At 34.8% G+C, this 19,478-nt stretch overlaps 1 protein-coding gene across 1 annotated transcript; it reads right to left on the bottom strand.

Annotated features, from left to right (window-relative positions):
- Positions 1-8,362: 8,362 nt before the first annotated feature.
- On the bottom strand, positions 8,363-18,014 carry LOC118051393 (phytyl ester synthase 1, chloroplastic). The gene is made up of 13 exons (XM_035062021.2): positions 17,055-18,014; positions 16,789-16,840; positions 16,107-16,162; positions 15,311-15,469; positions 15,106-15,210; positions 14,049-14,155; positions 13,270-13,391; positions 12,361-12,469; positions 11,745-11,875; positions 10,859-11,225; positions 9,609-9,722; positions 8,916-9,001; positions 8,363-8,787 (listed from the first exon to the last, which is right to left on the bottom strand). The coding sequence occupies exons 1-13, from the start codon at positions 17,515-17,517 to the stop codon at positions 8,487-8,489; spliced, it is 2,172 nt and encodes a 723-aa protein (XP_034917912.1). The 5' UTR covers positions 17,518-18,014; the 3' UTR covers positions 8,363-8,486.
- Positions 18,015-19,478: the final 1,464 nt, after the last annotated feature.

The raw sequence follows: 19,478 nt of genomic DNA, 5'->3' as shown, positions 1-19,478 counted from the left end.
AAACTTGTTTTTGAAAAAAGGGTGATCCTTGAGGAACAAGATTGCAGAATATATGGTGTCCCCCCCCAACAAGAACAAAGGAGAAAGAGAAAAGATGAGAGAATCGCTTTTCCAGCGAGCAAGAAATAGAAAAAGAATAGCCTTCGGTGACACAGAGACCTGGAAGTCGAGACTCTACTTTTAAAATGGCAATATCCACAACATGCACAAAATTGAAACTGAGAAATTCACAGAGAATTCAGGGCCATCTGCTTGCACTGAGCACCTTCTGTTGAGAGTATTTTCCTTTACTAATCACTGGCATATCATTGTACACCATGAAAATGTCAATCGCTGAGCAAAAAAGAACACCGCTCCTCCCAAATCCGATCAGTCCTTTCCACCTGAACCGCTAAATAAAAGTCTAAAGAGTCATGTCCGGCTTCTCCTGGACTGTGACCTCCATTACTTGCAAGGCCATTGAAGTCCTGCTCTAGTTTCCATTTCAAACAAAGTTGTCTTCTTCATTTTCTCCAACTTGTGGAGAATTCTGAATTTCTACGGGACAAAGAAAAGTAGGAGATTCATTCCGACTCCGCAGCTTTGGGCAACGTAATCAAATACGTAGGAGCAAAAGAGAAAGTCAGCTCTACAGTAGCATATGTTAATTTACTTGTTAAGTATAATGGATCAAAAAGCATAGGTGATAGATATTTTCGTGTTCGTCTGAAAGACAGCCTTGAACTTGTCAATACCCTTTCGCAGATCCCTTGCTGTACATTCTATCTGGGAAAAGAAGAACGAGTGTTGATAAGTTTTATGTGGCACCAAGTGTGTCTCACTGCTCAGATTTATCATCATTTCTGCGCAAACATGATGCGTAGAATTTGATATACCTGGTAAAACCCTCAGTTCCTGGAAAAACATAGGATCAAGCTCAATGTTCTAATAGAGACATGAAAACCACTAGTTCCACAACCAAGCAGGCAAGCACCAACCAAAGAATTTAATATTTAACCCTTTGTCATTGTTTCCATTCCATACATTACTATCGACACACTGATGGAGGACCACAATCATCACATGAAATGTTTGAAGATAAAATTGATATGGAACACTAGGGAAGTGAGTAAAAAAAAAAAAACCTATTAAATTGAGAAAACAAAAAAAAATAATTGAAAAAACTGAACCGTGAAAAAAAAACTGATTAAACCGATTAAAATTGTGAAAAAACTAACCGGTTCGGTTCGGTTCGGTTCGGTTTCAGTTTTATAAGTCCTAAAACCGAAATTGAAAGAACTAGAAAAAACCGAACCCAAACCGAAAAACAAACCAGAAAAAAACAAAGCTAAAGAAAAAACCAAGCTAAGAAAAAACAAGTCAAACTGATTTAACCGGTTTTTTATCCTAAAAAACTGAACCGAACCAAACTGAAATCGACAGTTTAAACTAGTTTCAGTTTTTTTTTTTTAAATAAAAATTATTTTGGTTATTTTTTTTTTAAAAACTTAACCGAAAAAAAATAATCACCCTTATAAAACACAAAATTGACTTAAGACAAGGGCCATGGCAATAACTCAAGGCCCAATTTAACAAAAAACTTCAAATATATGTAAAATGAAAATTAAATATAATTAACAAAATACTCCAAGCACAAAATAAAAATTATCCAAGATCTTGCTTGTTAGAAGTACATAAAAATTAATAAAAATATATTTTAAACATATAAAAGTTCTCATTTATAACTTAATTTGCTGAATAATCTTAATTATTCATATCAGGCCGGCTGTGAATTGTACCATGATGTAAAGTTTCTTACAATGTAAGGGAGCATAGATTATTCGCAATCACAGAGAATTGATTGACATTTTCTTCATTACATTACAGCCTAACAAACTTACACAAAGCATGTCTCTCTTTGCTATTTCTCAACTATCTGAACATGCAAAAAAAAAAAAAAACACCATGTGCTTCACACATACTTTTTTTCTGTACGTAAACAGCTAAAAGCATAGATGGTGATAAAATTTTTAAGACTATCACGTGCCTTGTCTTTCTATTTTCTAGGGGTCGAATGCCGGGACTTCAGGCGAAGGAGAATGGAAAGCACGATACATTGTTCTATCAATGATATTCCTAAAGGGATCCTCTGTGAGGATATTGCCATGGCAAATACCCCACTTCCACTTTGTACAAGTAGGACAACTCATCATCCAGTTGATACAAAGTGGAAGCACAAATTGTGGCATGATTGATGCCATATATATTTTATATATATATATATTATTTTGTGGTGGTTGTTGTGTGTGTGTTTGTGTTCGTATAATGCCATTATTTTCCTTCCTAAATCCTAACCAAGACCAGTGGTAGTCTCAATAGAAGTTATGCTCATAGTAATAGTGGGAATGACTTGAGTATTTGAGCTCATATAACCTTGGATTGATTTATGACAAGCTTGTTTGGGCCAATTTATAAAATCACGACAAGGAAACATAATGACAATGAATTGAATTCCTTTTTGCTTATGTTAACCACCGAACTGCCTTGTTGTCATAAGGAGTAACTGACATAATGATCTGCTTGCCGGTAAACCTTATTAACGTTTAGTATTGTGTACAATGTTCAATCCAGGTTTTGTCTGATATCATTCTAAAGGAGACTCTTATTTGGAGATTGAAATTGCTTCAATCTGCCGCTGCTTATGCTAATTCCCGTCTTCATGCTGTAAGAGCTGAATCGCTAGTACTTGCCGGGTCAGTTAATGAGGTTCCTTTGTACATTTATTGTTCACACATCTTATGTTATCTGAATGGTCCTTAAGAAAAATCTCTGCTGTTTTTGTTTATGCATCAAGATTTATCACTGATCATGCTACATCTGTAATATGTTATGTATTTGTGACTTCTGTTTCAGAAGGGAAAATAGTAATTTGAGCCTTACTTGACCTTTAGAAAGCATAGAGTCTCAGAATAAAATTTCCTGCAGTTTTTGTGAATATAGAGCCTGGCATATAAAAGAGAATCAAGCATGCTGCATTTATTTTCTTTGTTGTAGTTCTCTCTTTCTCTCTCACACGCATTCTTAAGCCCATAAACATCTACACGAGGCACCTACACATATTAACAGAGTTGCCCCTTCCCATGCCTTTGTTAATTCGTGCAGGTTCTGTACATGTATGTCCCCAGATACCTTTAAACCCCTAGATATTGAATACTCGATAAATTATGAAGTGAACAATAATTATAAATTTGCTGTAGCACATTTGGACACTGTAATTTGGAAAGATCTTCTTCTATGTGATATTATTTGCTGTAGAGAATCTATGATTTTCAATAAACTATCTAAATGTCTGTGTTTGGATCATGGATTTATGTCTTGTAGGAAAGGAGCGTTCCTTTAGTCAAGATTTTCTTCTCCTGACTGATTTACTTTGAGATGCTATATGTGATTCCCTCTTGCATTGGTTTAATATGGATGGATGTTGAAGTTGATGCTGTATTTGCATTGCAGTGGAAATGATAACTTGCTTCCTAGTAGGGATGAAGCTTACCGTCTTAAAAGTTCATTGAAGAACTGCAAAGTTCGTTGCTTCAAGGACAATGGGCATTCCATGTTGATGGTAGGTTCAAAAGAGTCGTGTATCCTTGTGTCTAAAATAAGCAGAGAAACAGTATAGGAATGTCTGTATCTTTGACGTTTTGATGCTTCTCGCAGACACCATTTGAGCTCTTTCAAATTAACAGGTTTCTGATCACAAAAAATCTCGAATGACTTCTTACTTGTGAATGAACACTATAGGTATCATTTTTGGTTTGAGCATATGGATCATCATTTTAGATGACCACACTCTGTACAATGTTTACCATCTATCATGAATTCTAGATCCAATGCTTCGGTTTGATGAGGTGGTTCTGGGAGCGAAAGCCTGTACCATTTCTTCCTGTTAACTCCTAGACTTTGGTTTTCTGAAAAGAGATCAATCTTGTGAAACATTTGGTGCATCCATAACTCGTTCATTGTGATGCTCAGTGCAGTGAAGCTTTATTTCCCAGTATAGAGAGACAGACATATGACTTCTTTTATGTATTTCATTTGCAGGAAGATGGTTTTATCAAGCCAGAGCATTCATCATTGTTCATACATAGTCCAATCAGCCAATCTTCTGACTATTTATTAGCCATTTTCTCTGTATGAGTCTCACCGTTCATTCTTCATTTCTCCATCCTTTATCCCTTCTTGTTTTCTGTGCTGGTGGGGATTACACAACGAGAGAAACAACTAGGCCATCTCTAACCCCTCCCATCCCAGGTGTAAGCCTGGCGTGTCTGGTTGATTGTGACATTGTCTCTCCTACTCTCTCTTATCTCACATTCCTTTCCATTAGAAATTCCATTTCACGTTGATTTTTACTATCAGAAAGGTGTTAATGCTGAATAAATTTGCTGCTTTTTTCTGTTCTTGCTTGTTAAATTTAAGGAACAGAATATGATAAAAGAAAAATCTCTTGCAGTTCCAGGCTTCCAGCAAGCTGACAAACCATGTGCTCAGTAGACGAATAAGAAAATATACAACAGTTGTTTCATAACTTAGAAATTTGTATGAATTAAGCTGACCACGAAGGATCTCGGTCTAAATCCTAGGCTATTCTGACAGTTTGGGCTTCCTGTAAACCAGCCTGACTAACTTTTTTATGTTGCATCTCATTCCCTAAAAGCTTAACTATCTGTGTATCAAGCTGATCATATTAGAATCACATGATTTCTAGGCCGTTTCGCTTTGGTACTTGCCCGGCTGTGTTCTCTACTCTGGACGATGGCAAGATAGTGAGAGGTCTTGCAGGAGTTCCGGATGAAGGTCCTGTCTTGTTTATTGGCTACCACCTGCTGATGGGATTTGAGATTTATTCTCTTGTAGAAGAATTCATGAGAGAGAAGAATATTGTGGTTCGTGGCATAGCGCACCCTTTCCTATTTTCAGAGGTCATGGAGGGTTTATTTACTGGATTTTCAGTATGTGATTGGTTGTAATTACCTGTCACAGGAAGCAATCTTTTCAGATTGCTTTCAAGTAAATCGCATGTGCTTCTTTATCCTGGAGGTCAACGAGAGGCTCTGCATAACAAGTATGCCAATTGTCGAGTTCCTTGTTTTCATTTCACCAACTTCTCTTTTGGAGCTAAAAACCATACATCTAAAAATTTTCTTTCTTTTATATGATAAATACTTTCTTCTTTTCATTTCTCAAAATGGGATTTTAGCATGAAATGTAGTAGTGTCAGTTTTGGGAATCGTCTGAAATAGTTGCAGTGTCAATCCGTAAATGCTTCTTTGACAAAATCACCATGCCTGCGACCTGGTCACCACTGCTATCTCCAGCGCAGCAGAGACCTCTGATTGCTTTCAAAGGCACTAGCTAAACCACCTCTATCATCATTGTCACCGCCGTACTTCTCTTTAGAACTCTCTGAAATTGCTCAACTCTGAACCTAGCTGCAGTGCTGGGACATCACACATACATTTTTTTTTTTTTTTTTTTTTTTTTTGTCTTTTCAAGTATTGCTTTGTCCAAATGTTTGTGATATCTCAAGTCTCGTGCCTCTTTAATTTTCAGGGTGAAGCATACAAGTTATTTTGGCCTTGCAATGTTTTGAAATAAATGAGTTGGAAAATGCAATAAAGCCCTTCAAGGCTTAAAAGTTGGAATAAATGAATAAGGGGTATAGTGGTAATTCAACAAAACTTGATAAATATAAATAGAAAGTAAGAAAAAAAGAGACAGAGAGATCTGAAATTAAGAGAGCAAACCGGCAGGAGAGAAACTATAAGGAAAATAGAAAGGAGTTGAAGAAAATAAGTTTAAAGGTAAGATTATGTATAAATATGTGTTAATTAAGCTTTAATTTCGGTTTTGATAAATGTTAGGGTTATGAAATTTGTGTTTTGTGTTTGATTGATGATTTAATTTGAATGTTATAGAGTTAATTGTTGTGGGTATTTGATTATTTGGATAATTTTGAGAGATTGAATTGAGAGATGATCATTTTGAGTTATGATTTTGTTTGAATGGTGAATTTGTGTTAGAAATTTGGAGAGAACAGTAGGTTTCTGTTAAAATTCTGGGTTGGAGATTGAAGATGACTAAAAAGAATATCAAATAAAATACCTGAAAATTTTATTAAGGATCGTTAGAAGAACCTACAACAATATATGAAATATATTAAAAAAATAATAATAAAAAAAAAGATCCCAAAGCATAAAATAAAACCAGGCTTAATCTCCTAAGTTTATGGACTAAAATGACAATTTTTCAAAACAGGGACCAAAACGTAATTTTATCAAAATTAGAGAACCAAACTATAAATACATAACCATACTAAATTTTCACCCATAAACCATCCTAAATTCTGTATAGAACGAACCAAGGACCTAATTGTAATTTTCATAAAGTTCAGGGACTAAAATGTAAATTCCTAAAATTGAGGGACCAAACTGGAAATATTCCAAATAAATTATCAAACTGAGATTCATCATCCTTAACCTCATAATAACACTGTACAGAATCTAAAAATACATTTAAGGGTCAAATCATAATTTTTCTAAAGTTTAGGGACTAAACTAAATTTTTCATAAATCAAGGACCAAAATAAAATTTGGTCATCTTCAACCTCCAACCCAGAATTTTAACAGAAACCTACTGTTCTCTCCAAATTTCTAACACAAATTCACCATTCAAACAAAAATATAACTCAAAATCATCATTTTTCAATTCAATCTCTCAAAATCATCCAAATAATCAAATACCCACAACAATTAACTCTATAATATTCAAATTAAATCATCAATCAAACCCAAAACACAAACTTCATAACCCTAACATTTATCAAAACCGAAATTAAAGCTTAATTAACACATATTTATACATAATCTTACCTTTAAACTTATTTCCTTCAACTCCTTTGTATTCCCCTTATAATTTCCCTATTTTCTCTTCTTCTTCCTCCTCCTCCCTTTCTCTCCTGCCGGTTTGCTCTCTTAATTTCAGATCTCTCTTTTCTTTTCTTTTTATTTTCTATTTATATTTATCAAGTTTTGTTGAATTATCACTATACCCCTTATTCATTTACTCCAACTTTTCAGCCTTCAAGGGCTTTATTGTATTTTCTAACTCATTTATTTCAAAACATTACAATCCCAGGGATTTTACCTAAGCTACCTGGCCGCTTTTATTATCTGTTTGGGAAACCCATAAAAACAAAGGGAATGAAAGAGAAGCTGGAAGACAGAGAAAATGAAAACCTATTGTACTTGCATGTAAAATCTGAAGTTTAATATTTTACTTAAATTACTAGTCTCACAAAATCTAGTCGATCTGTATGATGAAAAGCTTCCTCGGCAGTCTAGTTCCTTCAAGCTTGAATTGAACTGATTGGAAGAAAGCATTGATTGGCCTCCGGATAGTGATGTTTGAAGACAAATGGGTCCTCCATTTTATAATTTTAAACGCAGAAAACTTAGGTGCTTCTGATAAAAGTCCGGAATGGAGATGGAAGAATCAAAATGAGAATGGAGTACTTGAAATAACATTTAAAGATACATTAAACAATGGTTTTGGTACTAACCAAATTATGAGCGTTTGAAAATGCATGAGCATTATAGTAAAATGTAAATTAACAATTTGATTGCTTTTTCTCCATCCAAAATACTCCAGGCACATGTAAAAGGAAAGAAAAGTCGTAAGGGTTTTTAATACAAAATTGCTTTCAAACTGTAGTACATAGCTCTTCAGCCTTTGATGATCAAGGAAAGGAAACATTTGCATTTCTTACATTTGTGAGTTCGATAGCTCTTTCAACAGAGCAAAGAAGCGTTAAAAATGGCCAGTAGGTTTACCAAAGCTGAGAATTTCATCCATTGGTGTTCCACATGAACAAGAACATTAAAAAGCTTATACCTTGTTAATTATGTGAAAAAGATGCTGAAATGAAGGTTTAGTTCTGCTGTTAGTGTTGCTTCCCCCACCTCAGTGATCTAGCTCATCACCTGGAACAAAAATATCTGCAATTCAGCATTATCAAGCCGCGCTGATGACAAAAGAATTATTCAAACTCATAACAAATCAACATTCTAAAGGAAACAGAACAAATTCATGAACCAAACACTGGACCTCGGGAAGCCATTGAGCAGAGAAATGACATCAATCATACCTTGTAAATCATCTCCCACCCTTGATAACACCTTGGTTCATATTGATCATGCAATCCCCTTCAAATTTCATGATCTTAGAGCTTGAAGAATTCTTGTAAGAAACTTGCCTTACCTTGCTTTCTAGCATTTGTTGAATACAATGAACACAGCATGACAAATAGATAGCATATAGAGATAAGTAAAGAAAATAAATAGCATATATTCATTGGAAGATTGTTTATAGATGCTTAGGAAAGTATACATAACTTTTCAATTAATTTGTGGAAGTCTCCAAGACCCAGAATTGCTTGCTGTAATCAATTTTTAAGGGTCAAATGCTGGGACTTCATTTGAAGGAGAACGTAATGCACGATACACTGTTCTGTCAATAATACTTCTATAAGGATCATCCTCTCGCTTCTTCAACAGATAAGCAAGACAACTTTCGACTTCAGATTTTACGTGCAGGTATAGCTGGTTTGCCTTTTCTCTGTCTTCAAGTATCTCCCCCTTTCCCTTCGTTTCTATAGGCTTTCCGAACAGAAAATAAAAACGGCCAGGCACCTTTGGCAAAAGACCTGGGATGTAGAATGCTTGGTTTGCCACCTCCCCTTGATTCTCGTCTCTGTGAACGCACCATATAATTTGTCACACAAATGTATAAAAAGGGAGCTATCATCTTATGTTAACATGTCTTTTACAACTATATATGTAGCTAGCAAGTGCAAATATCATTGCTTGAATAGTAATCACCTTATTTTTATAGATTTACTAGTAGCGTCTCTGACGTAGCCATTAACCACTGGAATTTTCATCAAGTCATTGTAATCAAGAACCAACTGCAACAACCGAACAGAGAACTTTAAAAAGAATACAATAATATAGGATAAGTATAATTGCACGCTTTTTTTTTCTTTTCTTTTTTTCTTTTGTCCTAGATAGGCAGTCAGGGAATTCTTTAAAGAGGAGCAAAAACATTGAATGATAAGCATTATTGAGATTTGAGATTTCCTGGTTCTGCAAGCACAACTAGCATGATTAAAGAATAACGTGAAGGCAAAACTACCAGATTTGTTCCCATACAAAACCTACTGGATACAATGTAGTAGTTTGACACTCTATCTGATGCCATCAGTGAATACTTAGGCTCAGACGACATATTGTGAAAGCTGCCTGTTGAGTGCAAATTATCCTGAATGTGTTGATATCATAATAAAGGTACTGTTAAACCAACTATTTCTTCTTATCATTCTAGGAAATTTTAAAATAAATTTTTTTATTGAGGATAAGAAATAATCTGAAAAAATTTAAAAACAGCTGGAAAAAGAACGCAATGCATATATTGGAAGCAATACCAATTCAAATACAAATGACAGTAAATGCTTAACCATCGGTTTTAGAACTTAAAGCTACGAAATTTATGGACAAAAAATGGCGCATGCTTACCTCTGCTATATCATCTTCCCCAACAGCCCCAAACGGTACAATAGTGGCTCCAAACCTAGCTGCCATTCTTATAAATTCTTGTTGTTTAGGCCAAATCAGCTTGTATTCTTCACCCTGTAAATCACATATATCCACTATCAAAATTGGAAAAAAGATGCTGCAATCGTGACTGCTCACCAACAAGCTGGTGAAACACAGTTAAACCTTTCAACTTCAACAATTCAAGTCCAAAGTTCAATCGAGGGATAAGTAAATAAGTCCAACATCAAAAGGTTTGATTTGCAATTGAGCTTTCTTTAATTGTCGGTACTATTAACAATCTAGTCTTTACAAAACAATCTTCCTGGCTGGAAATTTCAGCAACATATATTTTTAATTGTCTGGCGCCATGTATATGCTGCATCCCACTTGCAACTGCTTGAATCAATCAATGGAAAACAACAGATAAGAAATGACTTGAGCTATCCATCTGAGCAGCAGTGAAACCATATAACAATCGGCTGCAACCTAGAGTAACTTAATAAAGCCTCTTCATAAGATGCTGAAACTTCGACTGCAACATATACATCTTTGCCAAGATCAGGAGCATGTGCTCTGTTGCGAACCACAAAAGGTTCAAGTTGCTATATAACATGGAAGCCATTGGAATGATCAAATCTTACATCTAAGAGTTTCAATATTTTATTTCTTATTAGTTTAGTTGCAATCTAAGAACTAATAATCACATAAACTTCAATTTTATTTCTTATTAGTTTAGTTGCTCAAAAAAATAATCTTGACAGCTGGAGAAAGTTCATGATGATTTGTAAGGAATGAAATGAGATTGGTAATGCTAGCAGCAGTGTGATAATGAAGAAAACATTGCCCTCATATGAAGCAACTCTTGAAATAATAAAACTTTTGGTAGAGACAACAATTGGAAGGCATATTTGCTAGAGGAAATTAAGGTGGTCTTCGCAGTTTTGGTTCTGGAGGTGACAGTGGTAGTGAGATACTGAGATGTCAGCATGCAGATCATGGCAAGAGAAACAAACCACTTACATCTACAAAGTGCCAAATTACTAGTCTACCACCATGGATACAAAGTTACAAGGGCGTCGTGAATATTAAAAAAATGATTTCCAGAATGTTCACCCTGCACTCACCTATCATCTGGAACAATGAAACAAAGCAGATATTTGATGATAGAAACAATGAAACGATTTTAACCTTACTGAAAAACTAGAAATTAACAAGGGAACTTGGCATACCCTGTAATGAAAGGCCTCACGTACGCCTCCAGGATATAGAAGCACATGTGAATTTGTTGACAGCAATTTGTAAATATTGGTTGCTGTGACAGGTACCGCTCCCATTACTTTCATCCAATCAGTTATTGAAAATTCTGTAGATGAAAGCTCTAGCCGGGTAAATAGCATTGGATGCGCCATACCACGAACCATGATGTTCTTCTCTCTTAAGAATGCTTCAACAAGGGAAGAGAGTTCAAGTCCCAACAACATGTGGTAACCAACCAATAAGACAGGACCTTCATTTGGAACCCCGCCAAGACCTCTTACAATATTTCCATCGTCCAGAGTTGAGAACATAGCAGCACTAGAGGCAGTTTGCAACAGTCTGAAATTCATGTGATTATATATAAGCTTAGGTTCAGGTTGACAAAGTAAAATTATTCAACGTTAACAACTTTCTGCAACTATGCATTGACATCAAATGACAACTTTTTTACCAAGAAAGATTGAGAGAAGGGACAGACAGCCATACTACATGTCATACACGCTAGATCCTTTACCAACAACCTTTCAAGCAGAATATAACTTGCTCCTAATATGGGAGAAATCAACCAATACCAACTTTCCAATCACTAACTTTCTCAAAGGAATTGTATCTTTGCAGAAGTTATAAGAACCAATAGTAGACAATATCAAATGAGTAAGGGCGAAAGAAATGGACAAAATTTTATAGAGGGATGCAGATAGATCCTCAGGCTTGATCAGGATCAAGTCACCAGGGTCTCACTTTAAATTTAACCACAAACTGAAGTCCTAATCTGTGATCTAAATAAGGTGGATCAAGTTGCATTTTCAGAAGTGTTCCATTAAGAAATACATGCAGCAAGTTTATTTGCTGAATTACCCAATTTTTTCAAATCCACGTTCGAATTCCGACATGCTAGGTGGCACATAGTTTGAGACAAAATCAAGCCTCCTTGAGCGACGGTATTTGCTAGTACCTTTAATAATAGTAAGCAAATTAACACCATCTTCCTGTACCATCAGAGAGAGGGGGGAAAGAAGGAAGAAGAAAAGGAGAAAACCGATCATTACCCCATCTTGTCAAGGTAAATAAAATTAAAGAGCAGCAGCATTCATTACCAAGAATATCAAATGCAAAGGGTATGAATACAACAACATTATTTGAATAACATATGATTCATTAACAAGATACAGAGGAGCATAAAGGCGTTTCCCGTGAACATAATAGAGATAAAGACAGTATAAGAAAAGCATTCAATTCATTATGGATGTGGGAAAGTCTCACTAAATTGTGGTGTAAGAGGAGTTGAGAAATAGTGATGGCCAGAATATAAATGAATGATGGACGGAGACCATCCTGAAAATAAGATGTTCAAGTGCTAATACAGTTGGAAAACCCGTTCAATATAAGAGTCAAGGAGCAGCATTACAACATCTATACACACTACTGCATTATTCAAACACAAATACTAATATAACCACTTTTCCTCACGTACCAATAAAATGGTGTGCCCATTCTCCTTGAAATGACGAACAGTACAATTCTTCAAGGAACTTTTCAGACGCTGTGATTCATCACCGCTAGGAAGCATTTGATCTTTTCCACTACAAAAGGGAGGAAAAAAATAGAACAGACATTAACTTTCCTTAAAATTTGTAGATTAAAAACTATTGCCTATGACATTTCAAGGAAAATACAACAAGAGAAGAAAATTTAGATCAGTGAAGCAGCACTTTCCTACTACAACTGCATACAGGATCCTAGCATAAAAATTAGATAATTCATTGCAAGTTACAGCATACAGGTATGCTACAACAATTATAATCGCGTATATGGATTTAATTTAATCAAATTCATGCTGTTTAAGTTTGCAAAGTGCATTCTCTAATCAGAAAAGGCTAGGAAGGAAACAAACCCATCTCATCATAATAGCAACCAAATCATGCAAGTATAGAGCCAGTAGAGGTGTGAAGAAGCCGTCAGATTCATTGAGGCCTAGGAAAGACAGTTTCAAGGAGTATTTTAATAATAGTACTGTATCAGCAAATAGGCAACCTAAAATGATAGAAAGAGAGGGATAACCACAACGGTGGGAAATTCATGTGGCATGATAGATTCCCTTTTGCTTTGCTTAACTTTTATAATAGCAATAGGATTACTCTTGGGGCTCCATGCCATAATTGATTAATGACAGTTAAGTTTAGGATCTAGAATACTCACTTCTACATGGAAATCGTAGACGCATAATGTAGCAAAGTAATTTGAGGTGCAGAGCATGATTAGTGATAAAATCATGTTATAAAAGAGACGAGCAAACAAAAAACACTAGGCAGATAACCAAAGAGAAGCAATAAAATTATGTTTTGGTACTTGCAAAAAGATCAAATTTTGGAAGACTAAACACCTAGAGAGCACTAGCACTTCAGCTTTTACAGAATGAAGCCGCGAATTAGCATAGGCAGCAGCTGATTTAAGCAGTTTCAATTTCCACAGAAGAGTGTCCTTTGGAATGATATCAGCTAAACCCTGAAATGGACATGTTATCATCACAGAACAAGGAAAACAGAATAGTTAGACAACAAGCTGAATCCATAAAAAGAACTGATTTATTTCATATCAACCAAATAAAGTTTCTGACCATATAAAAAAGAAGACCCACCCACAACCTATTGGCTTTGTCAGTCGTGTGTACGTGTGCAAGGTAGCATCATTTGTTCAAATCAACTTGGGTCAATTAAGTAACAGCATTGGATCATTGAAACCTTGAGAATAATTAGTTTGTGGTTGTTAGATCCTGTGTACAAGACCTTTATGGTAGAGTGATAATACATGGGGTCATAATAAAGATTAAAGTGAAAGAACAAAGCACATGCAGCAAATTATATCTTAGAACAATTTCAGAATGCATATTGTGATACATTGATTAGACATGGCCTCACAGCAGATCATGGCAAACCTATCTTAAATTTTGTATATCAGATAGCATTTCTATGATTGACATTACATATATACATGAAAGCTTAAGATCTTCACGATGCTCTTGGAAAACTAAAAATATTAAATTATATTGAAGTGTCCTCAAAACCTCTATATCCCCCCTTTGGCTATTTCTTAGTCGACAATCATATTGAGCCAGTCAGGTCAAAAAATCAAATTAGTGAGTTTTGTTTCTTATCATCTTACAGAAAGGCTGGGTAGCATGGCAGTAAGATTGTTAGACAACTGTTCAATTTGTAATCCAGGAGGAAGCTTAGATTCGATATTGACCATTGCCATCTTAACTGGATTACCTGGTGTCATGAAAAGAAAAATTAGCAGTAACAAAACAATTTGGAATTGTAAAAGTGCAACTTAACAGTGATAATCAAAGCTTAAAAGAATCTCAACAGCCAAGAAAAAAAAAATCACTGATGGCGAGGCATTTAAAGATCGATACAAAGAGAATATTTAGGAGCCAAGGAAGCAATGAAAACAAGTGAAATGGAAAATGATCATAAAATGCTATTCCCTCTTTCATTCTCTAACTATCAGGATGTCAGGCCATACATAAGAGCTCAAATTTAATGATTCAGAAGAAGGGTACAGAGATTAAATGTTTGCAGTTCAGTGGACACAATTCCACATCTTTAATGGGACAAAAGTCACCTATCCCCAGGTTCTGATGCAACACTTTCAGAGATCTTTGACTAATCCTAAAGCTTTACCATGAACCTAGTCTAAAAATCATATTGCAGAGGAAGGCAGCAGCTGCCCTGCAATCAAGGGTTGAGAAAAGAGAGCTACATCTCCACCTTCCCTGTGGTTTACCTTCCTGAGGATCAAACAGTACTTGTTCAGGTACATCAATAAAATACAACAAGATGCGTATTAACGCTTCTTTTCATGCTTTTCCTAGAGGTCTAGAGGAAGCAGAAACCAGTAGGGTTTTCTTAAGTCCTGATCCTCCCTTAGAAGAAGAAAATGAAATTTAGTCACTTGGCAATTATCAACCAAAAAAAAGAGGCAACGTTATGTGATCTCTTTCATAAAAAGAGATAGCAAAGGGATTCATGCAATATTATTCATGGTGGTAGAACTGAGAAAATCATCACAACTCTTCATTTAAGAAATTCAAGTAGGGAATTTAACATGCCAGGGACAAAACACATGGAGTACATGTTTAAGTAGTAACAACCAAATCTGATTTTGTAACGAAGTAAATAAATGTACAATTATCGTTAAGAAGAAAGGATTAATATACCCATAACAAAGCTAAGAAGATAGGGGACAGCATTATGTAATTCATCAGGCAAAGCTTCCAAAAGAGGGAACAATGGTTGCAGCTGTGACCTGTTAAATGATGTGGCTAAAACGAAACGCTAAAATGTCAGATTACCACAGGAAGCCTTCATCAGCAAACTTCAAGAATTTGGGTGAACAAATTACTATAGTATCAGGAATCTGACCTGGATTCGCTAGTATCAACACAAGGTCAATTTCAGGATTACGAGCAGCAACAGCAAGAGCAAGACAACCTCCAAAGGAATCCCCTACTAGATAAATAGGCTTATTCGGAGACGATGCATGCTCAAGCCTCACTGTTTTTTCAACAAATTTCACCAGACCTTCATGCAACAGAAATCCAAATTACAGATGCATACGAAAATGTTACATGGATTGAAGGAGACTACAAGCCCTAACTCAAAAGGTGTGAGGATGAAAACCACACATGCAATTGAAAATCTAAATTACAAACGAGTATAAGATCTTACAATTATAAATGAAATTTTCAAGAATTGTACTCCCACATGATCGCTTCAGATATCTCAGATAAAAGCTAAAATGGAAATGAATTGATAGCCAAACGATTAAAACCCATAATAGAAGAGAATCCACTAAAAAAAACAACAAGAAGCCTGCTGAAGACTGATGGGCTCAAGACAAAATCTAACCAGTCAACCATCTTATCTGAAACCTAATTCCCTGGAACTATTCCTTAATGAGAAAATAATACGTAGAAGTGAGCATTTAAAAATTAAAACATGCAAACCATCAAAATAGGTATATGCATTTATAAAAGGTACAAATCATTACTTCAGTTTACAAGTATAGCTATTTGTTTCACCAATTAGTTCAGGTGGAAAATCATAATAAAGAACAATATAACTCGAGATTTATGTTTGCTGAGCAAATTCTGATTAAATTCTAGATAACTAAAAAAAGTACAGCCTGATGAATTTAGAGGCTCGGAGAGGTTAAGACCTTCGAATGGTGTTCGATCATACACTGGAATGTGAAGGCACCTAACCTCAAACACCCTGAAATTGGACAGAACTTTAAGTTATTAAGTCATTTATTTAGCAGTGGCAAACAGAACAAAACATGAAGTCTAAGCATCATGTTGAGCATCGGGTAGAACAAAGAATTGAAAAGTTGGTGTTTATTAATTACATGGAATCGAAAATCAAAAGACAGCATCTGCACAGTAGCCGAGTTCAGACATGAATAACGCATGTCATAAATGAGAATAAAAACAAGGACATCCAGAGGGAAGACAAACACGTATACATAGATCTTTTGTCAATTCGAATCACACATGCACGAGAGCATACGTTTCTCTTATTGGCTTTATTTTAAGGCTGAATGCAACATATCTAAAGCAGTTCATACAGCCTCTGAGCAGAGGACGGATAAGCAGAAACTATGCCCTCTTAAAATGAGTTTACGGTGGAAAATATTCCAATAACAATAAAAGGATGTTTAAAAAACCATGTTCAGACCGGAACTAAAAACTTTTAGGGCAGTGACCACCAATTTTATCTAGGCAAACATTTTCTGTCATCATTTCAATGAATAATTTGAGAAGATGATTTCCCCGAATGTAAAAGGAAAAAGAAATGACAGTTGACGTAGTTGTTATGAAAGTAGAAAAAACAGAACTTACTTCCCAAGAGCTTTATGGTGCAAAGTAAGGCCCAAGCCAACACCATCCATCCCTGCATATACAAGAAAACAACTTCAGCATTCTAATAATGTCCTCAGTTGATGCAGCCAAAAGAGGAAACGACAATATGTTAAATCAAACACTAAAGAGAGAACACAATCATTTGAGACCAGAAAATCACTCCTCTGTTAATGTGTTCTCCATCTGCAAACCTTTTAGCAGAGTTAAATTTCAACCTAGAATTTATCACAATGATCAACAATTACCAGGGAAAAAGAGAAGAATCGGAGAATCTTTTAGAGGCTGCCCACACTCGACAGGGCAAAACCACCTCGGTGGCCCACCATCAGGCCTGATAATCTCCTTGGCTCCTTCAAGATAATCTCTCACGGTCTTGGTCCCGTAACCATCATCCCACAAAACTTCCAAGTCATTTGAAATAACATCTTTCACCCTCTTTTTCTCAACACTAGTATATTTTAACCTTCCATTCCCTCCATCAATCAGACCCTCATCACTCTTCTCAATCTTCCTCACGAAACCATCAACCAAATCCCCTTTCTTTTCTTTCTCTTCAATGGAAGCTCCTTTCACCGGAATTGAATCAGAAGACAATATTTTTGACTCCCTGCCACTGCCTAAACTTTGAACTCTCACTCGAGACCTAAGCTTAGCCTCTGAATTCGTCACAAAATAAGGCAATACCAGGGAATTAACGACTGCCGGCATGGCTTGTATAAGCGATGGAAGACAGTAAGAGTTAAGACACTTCTACAAATTCCAAAGAACAGCTTAAAGGTATTCAAGCAACTTTCCGGTGCCCTTTTCAAGTACCAGCTTCAATTAAACACAACTATTGCATAAAATTATGAACTCCCTCTCAAAATCCACCACCTTAACAACTTGGAACTCTCATCAAGTACCATTCAGTAACAGAAAAAACTCAACACTGCTCTCTAAACACTCAAGCAGAAACAAGGGACACCCTTTACATGAACTATTAGACCTTTTTTAGTTCAAATGAAGAGCAGCATGAAACCTTTTTTCAAGTACCAGGCAGTAATAGAGAAACAATTACACCGTATTTGGAATTAGATGTTTAAACACGCGCGCGCGCAAATACTCCACATATGTGTGAACCAAAAAGAAACACCCAGAAAGCAAAATGACTGGTAGAACATGTACATTCCTTTCCAGTTCACTGTCTCATGACAGACAAATACCCGCCTTTACGAAAGACGATAAATGTCTTAGCATATTTGAGTGGTATTCCTTTCTGATTTCTGTACAGACCAGACCACCTTCACATTTTCAGAACAACCATTCTCTGGTCATGGTCTGGCCTGGCTCACTGTCTTGACGTGCAATGCTGACCGCAAATCCAGTTAAAGATAGAGATACTTTTGACAACGTGGGGCTATGGTTTTGTTCCATTAATAATGCTGGTTGATGTGTTAAGTGTTTGGTTCCTGCCCTCTAAAGGCATATTTAAAAGGTAATTAATTGGATTTAGATATTTTAAAAATAGCAAATATAATTTTAAAGCATCTATTTCTAATAACTTCTATGTTAAAATTGTTATTCTCGTATTATTTTTTTTGTGTTAAAAAATCCAGAATTATGATGAATGATTCTACGTTAGATGATACTACACTGTAAATATCACTAATTTCAGTTAAAAACAAATCACTACACTGTAAATATGCAATGATTGAGCGTCTTCTAATTAAAATTTTGATTATGATTATGGTTGTTTTTAAGATATTTTATATTAAAATAATATTTTTTATTTTTTTAAAATTATCATATCAAAACAATCTAAACTATACTAAAATATTTAATTTTTAACAAAAAAAAATAAAATAAAATTAGGACAAGCTCTCAAAAGGAAATGAAAACTGTTTTTTATGATTTTAATGGGTATTTTTCATTCAGTTACGGTCTAAGCTAATGTAAAAGCTTGGGTTTCTTGACAATTGAATTAACTTGAATCAATCATCAAATTAATATTATTTAATATTTTTTTTTAATAAGATTAATATTGTCTTAGATAAAAATTTTAAAGAAAAACTCAAGGAAGTTAATCATGCCAGGTCTTACCTGGATTTGAGCTAATCTAGCTAAATCACCTGGATATGACCAAATTAATATTCTAACATCTTCATATTCATTTTTTCATAGATATAGATATATAGATAAGATCTAAGTCAATGGATTGTTGACTCTACTAGCTAAATTTAATTACTAACAACATTAAAAGATTTTACAGAAATCACTAAATTTAATTACTAACAACATTAAAAGTTTTTACGGATCATATAAATAGTGCAAGCATGTCCTCTTCATTTTTTTTTTTCTTTCTTTTAATTTATTTTTTTTTATTTTTTTTATTTTATCATTTAATCATAATTTATTTATATTTGCTTTCTATAAATCATAATTTCAAACAAATATCATATTATATAGTTGGTTCTCAATTTTATATGAGCATCCTTTTTACTATCATTTAATTAAGTAAAAAATAGCAAATGGATCATATCAAAGAAAAAAAAAATAAAAAATATATATAATTATTAAATCCAAATAAACCCATGAAACAATCATGAATTTAGCAGGTTAAAACTAAATCGATCTAATATTACCATCTCAATATTAAAAAAAAATATTATTTTTAAAATTTTTAAAAAACA

The sequence above is a fragment of the Populus alba genome, chromosome 5, assembly GCF_005239225.2.
Source record: "Populus alba chromosome 5, ASM523922v2, whole genome shotgun sequence".
In the NCBI taxonomy this organism is placed as follows: domain Eukaryota; kingdom Viridiplantae; phylum Streptophyta; class Magnoliopsida; order Malpighiales; family Salicaceae; genus Populus; species Populus alba.
This window is presented reverse-complemented; position numbering and strand designations above follow the sequence as displayed.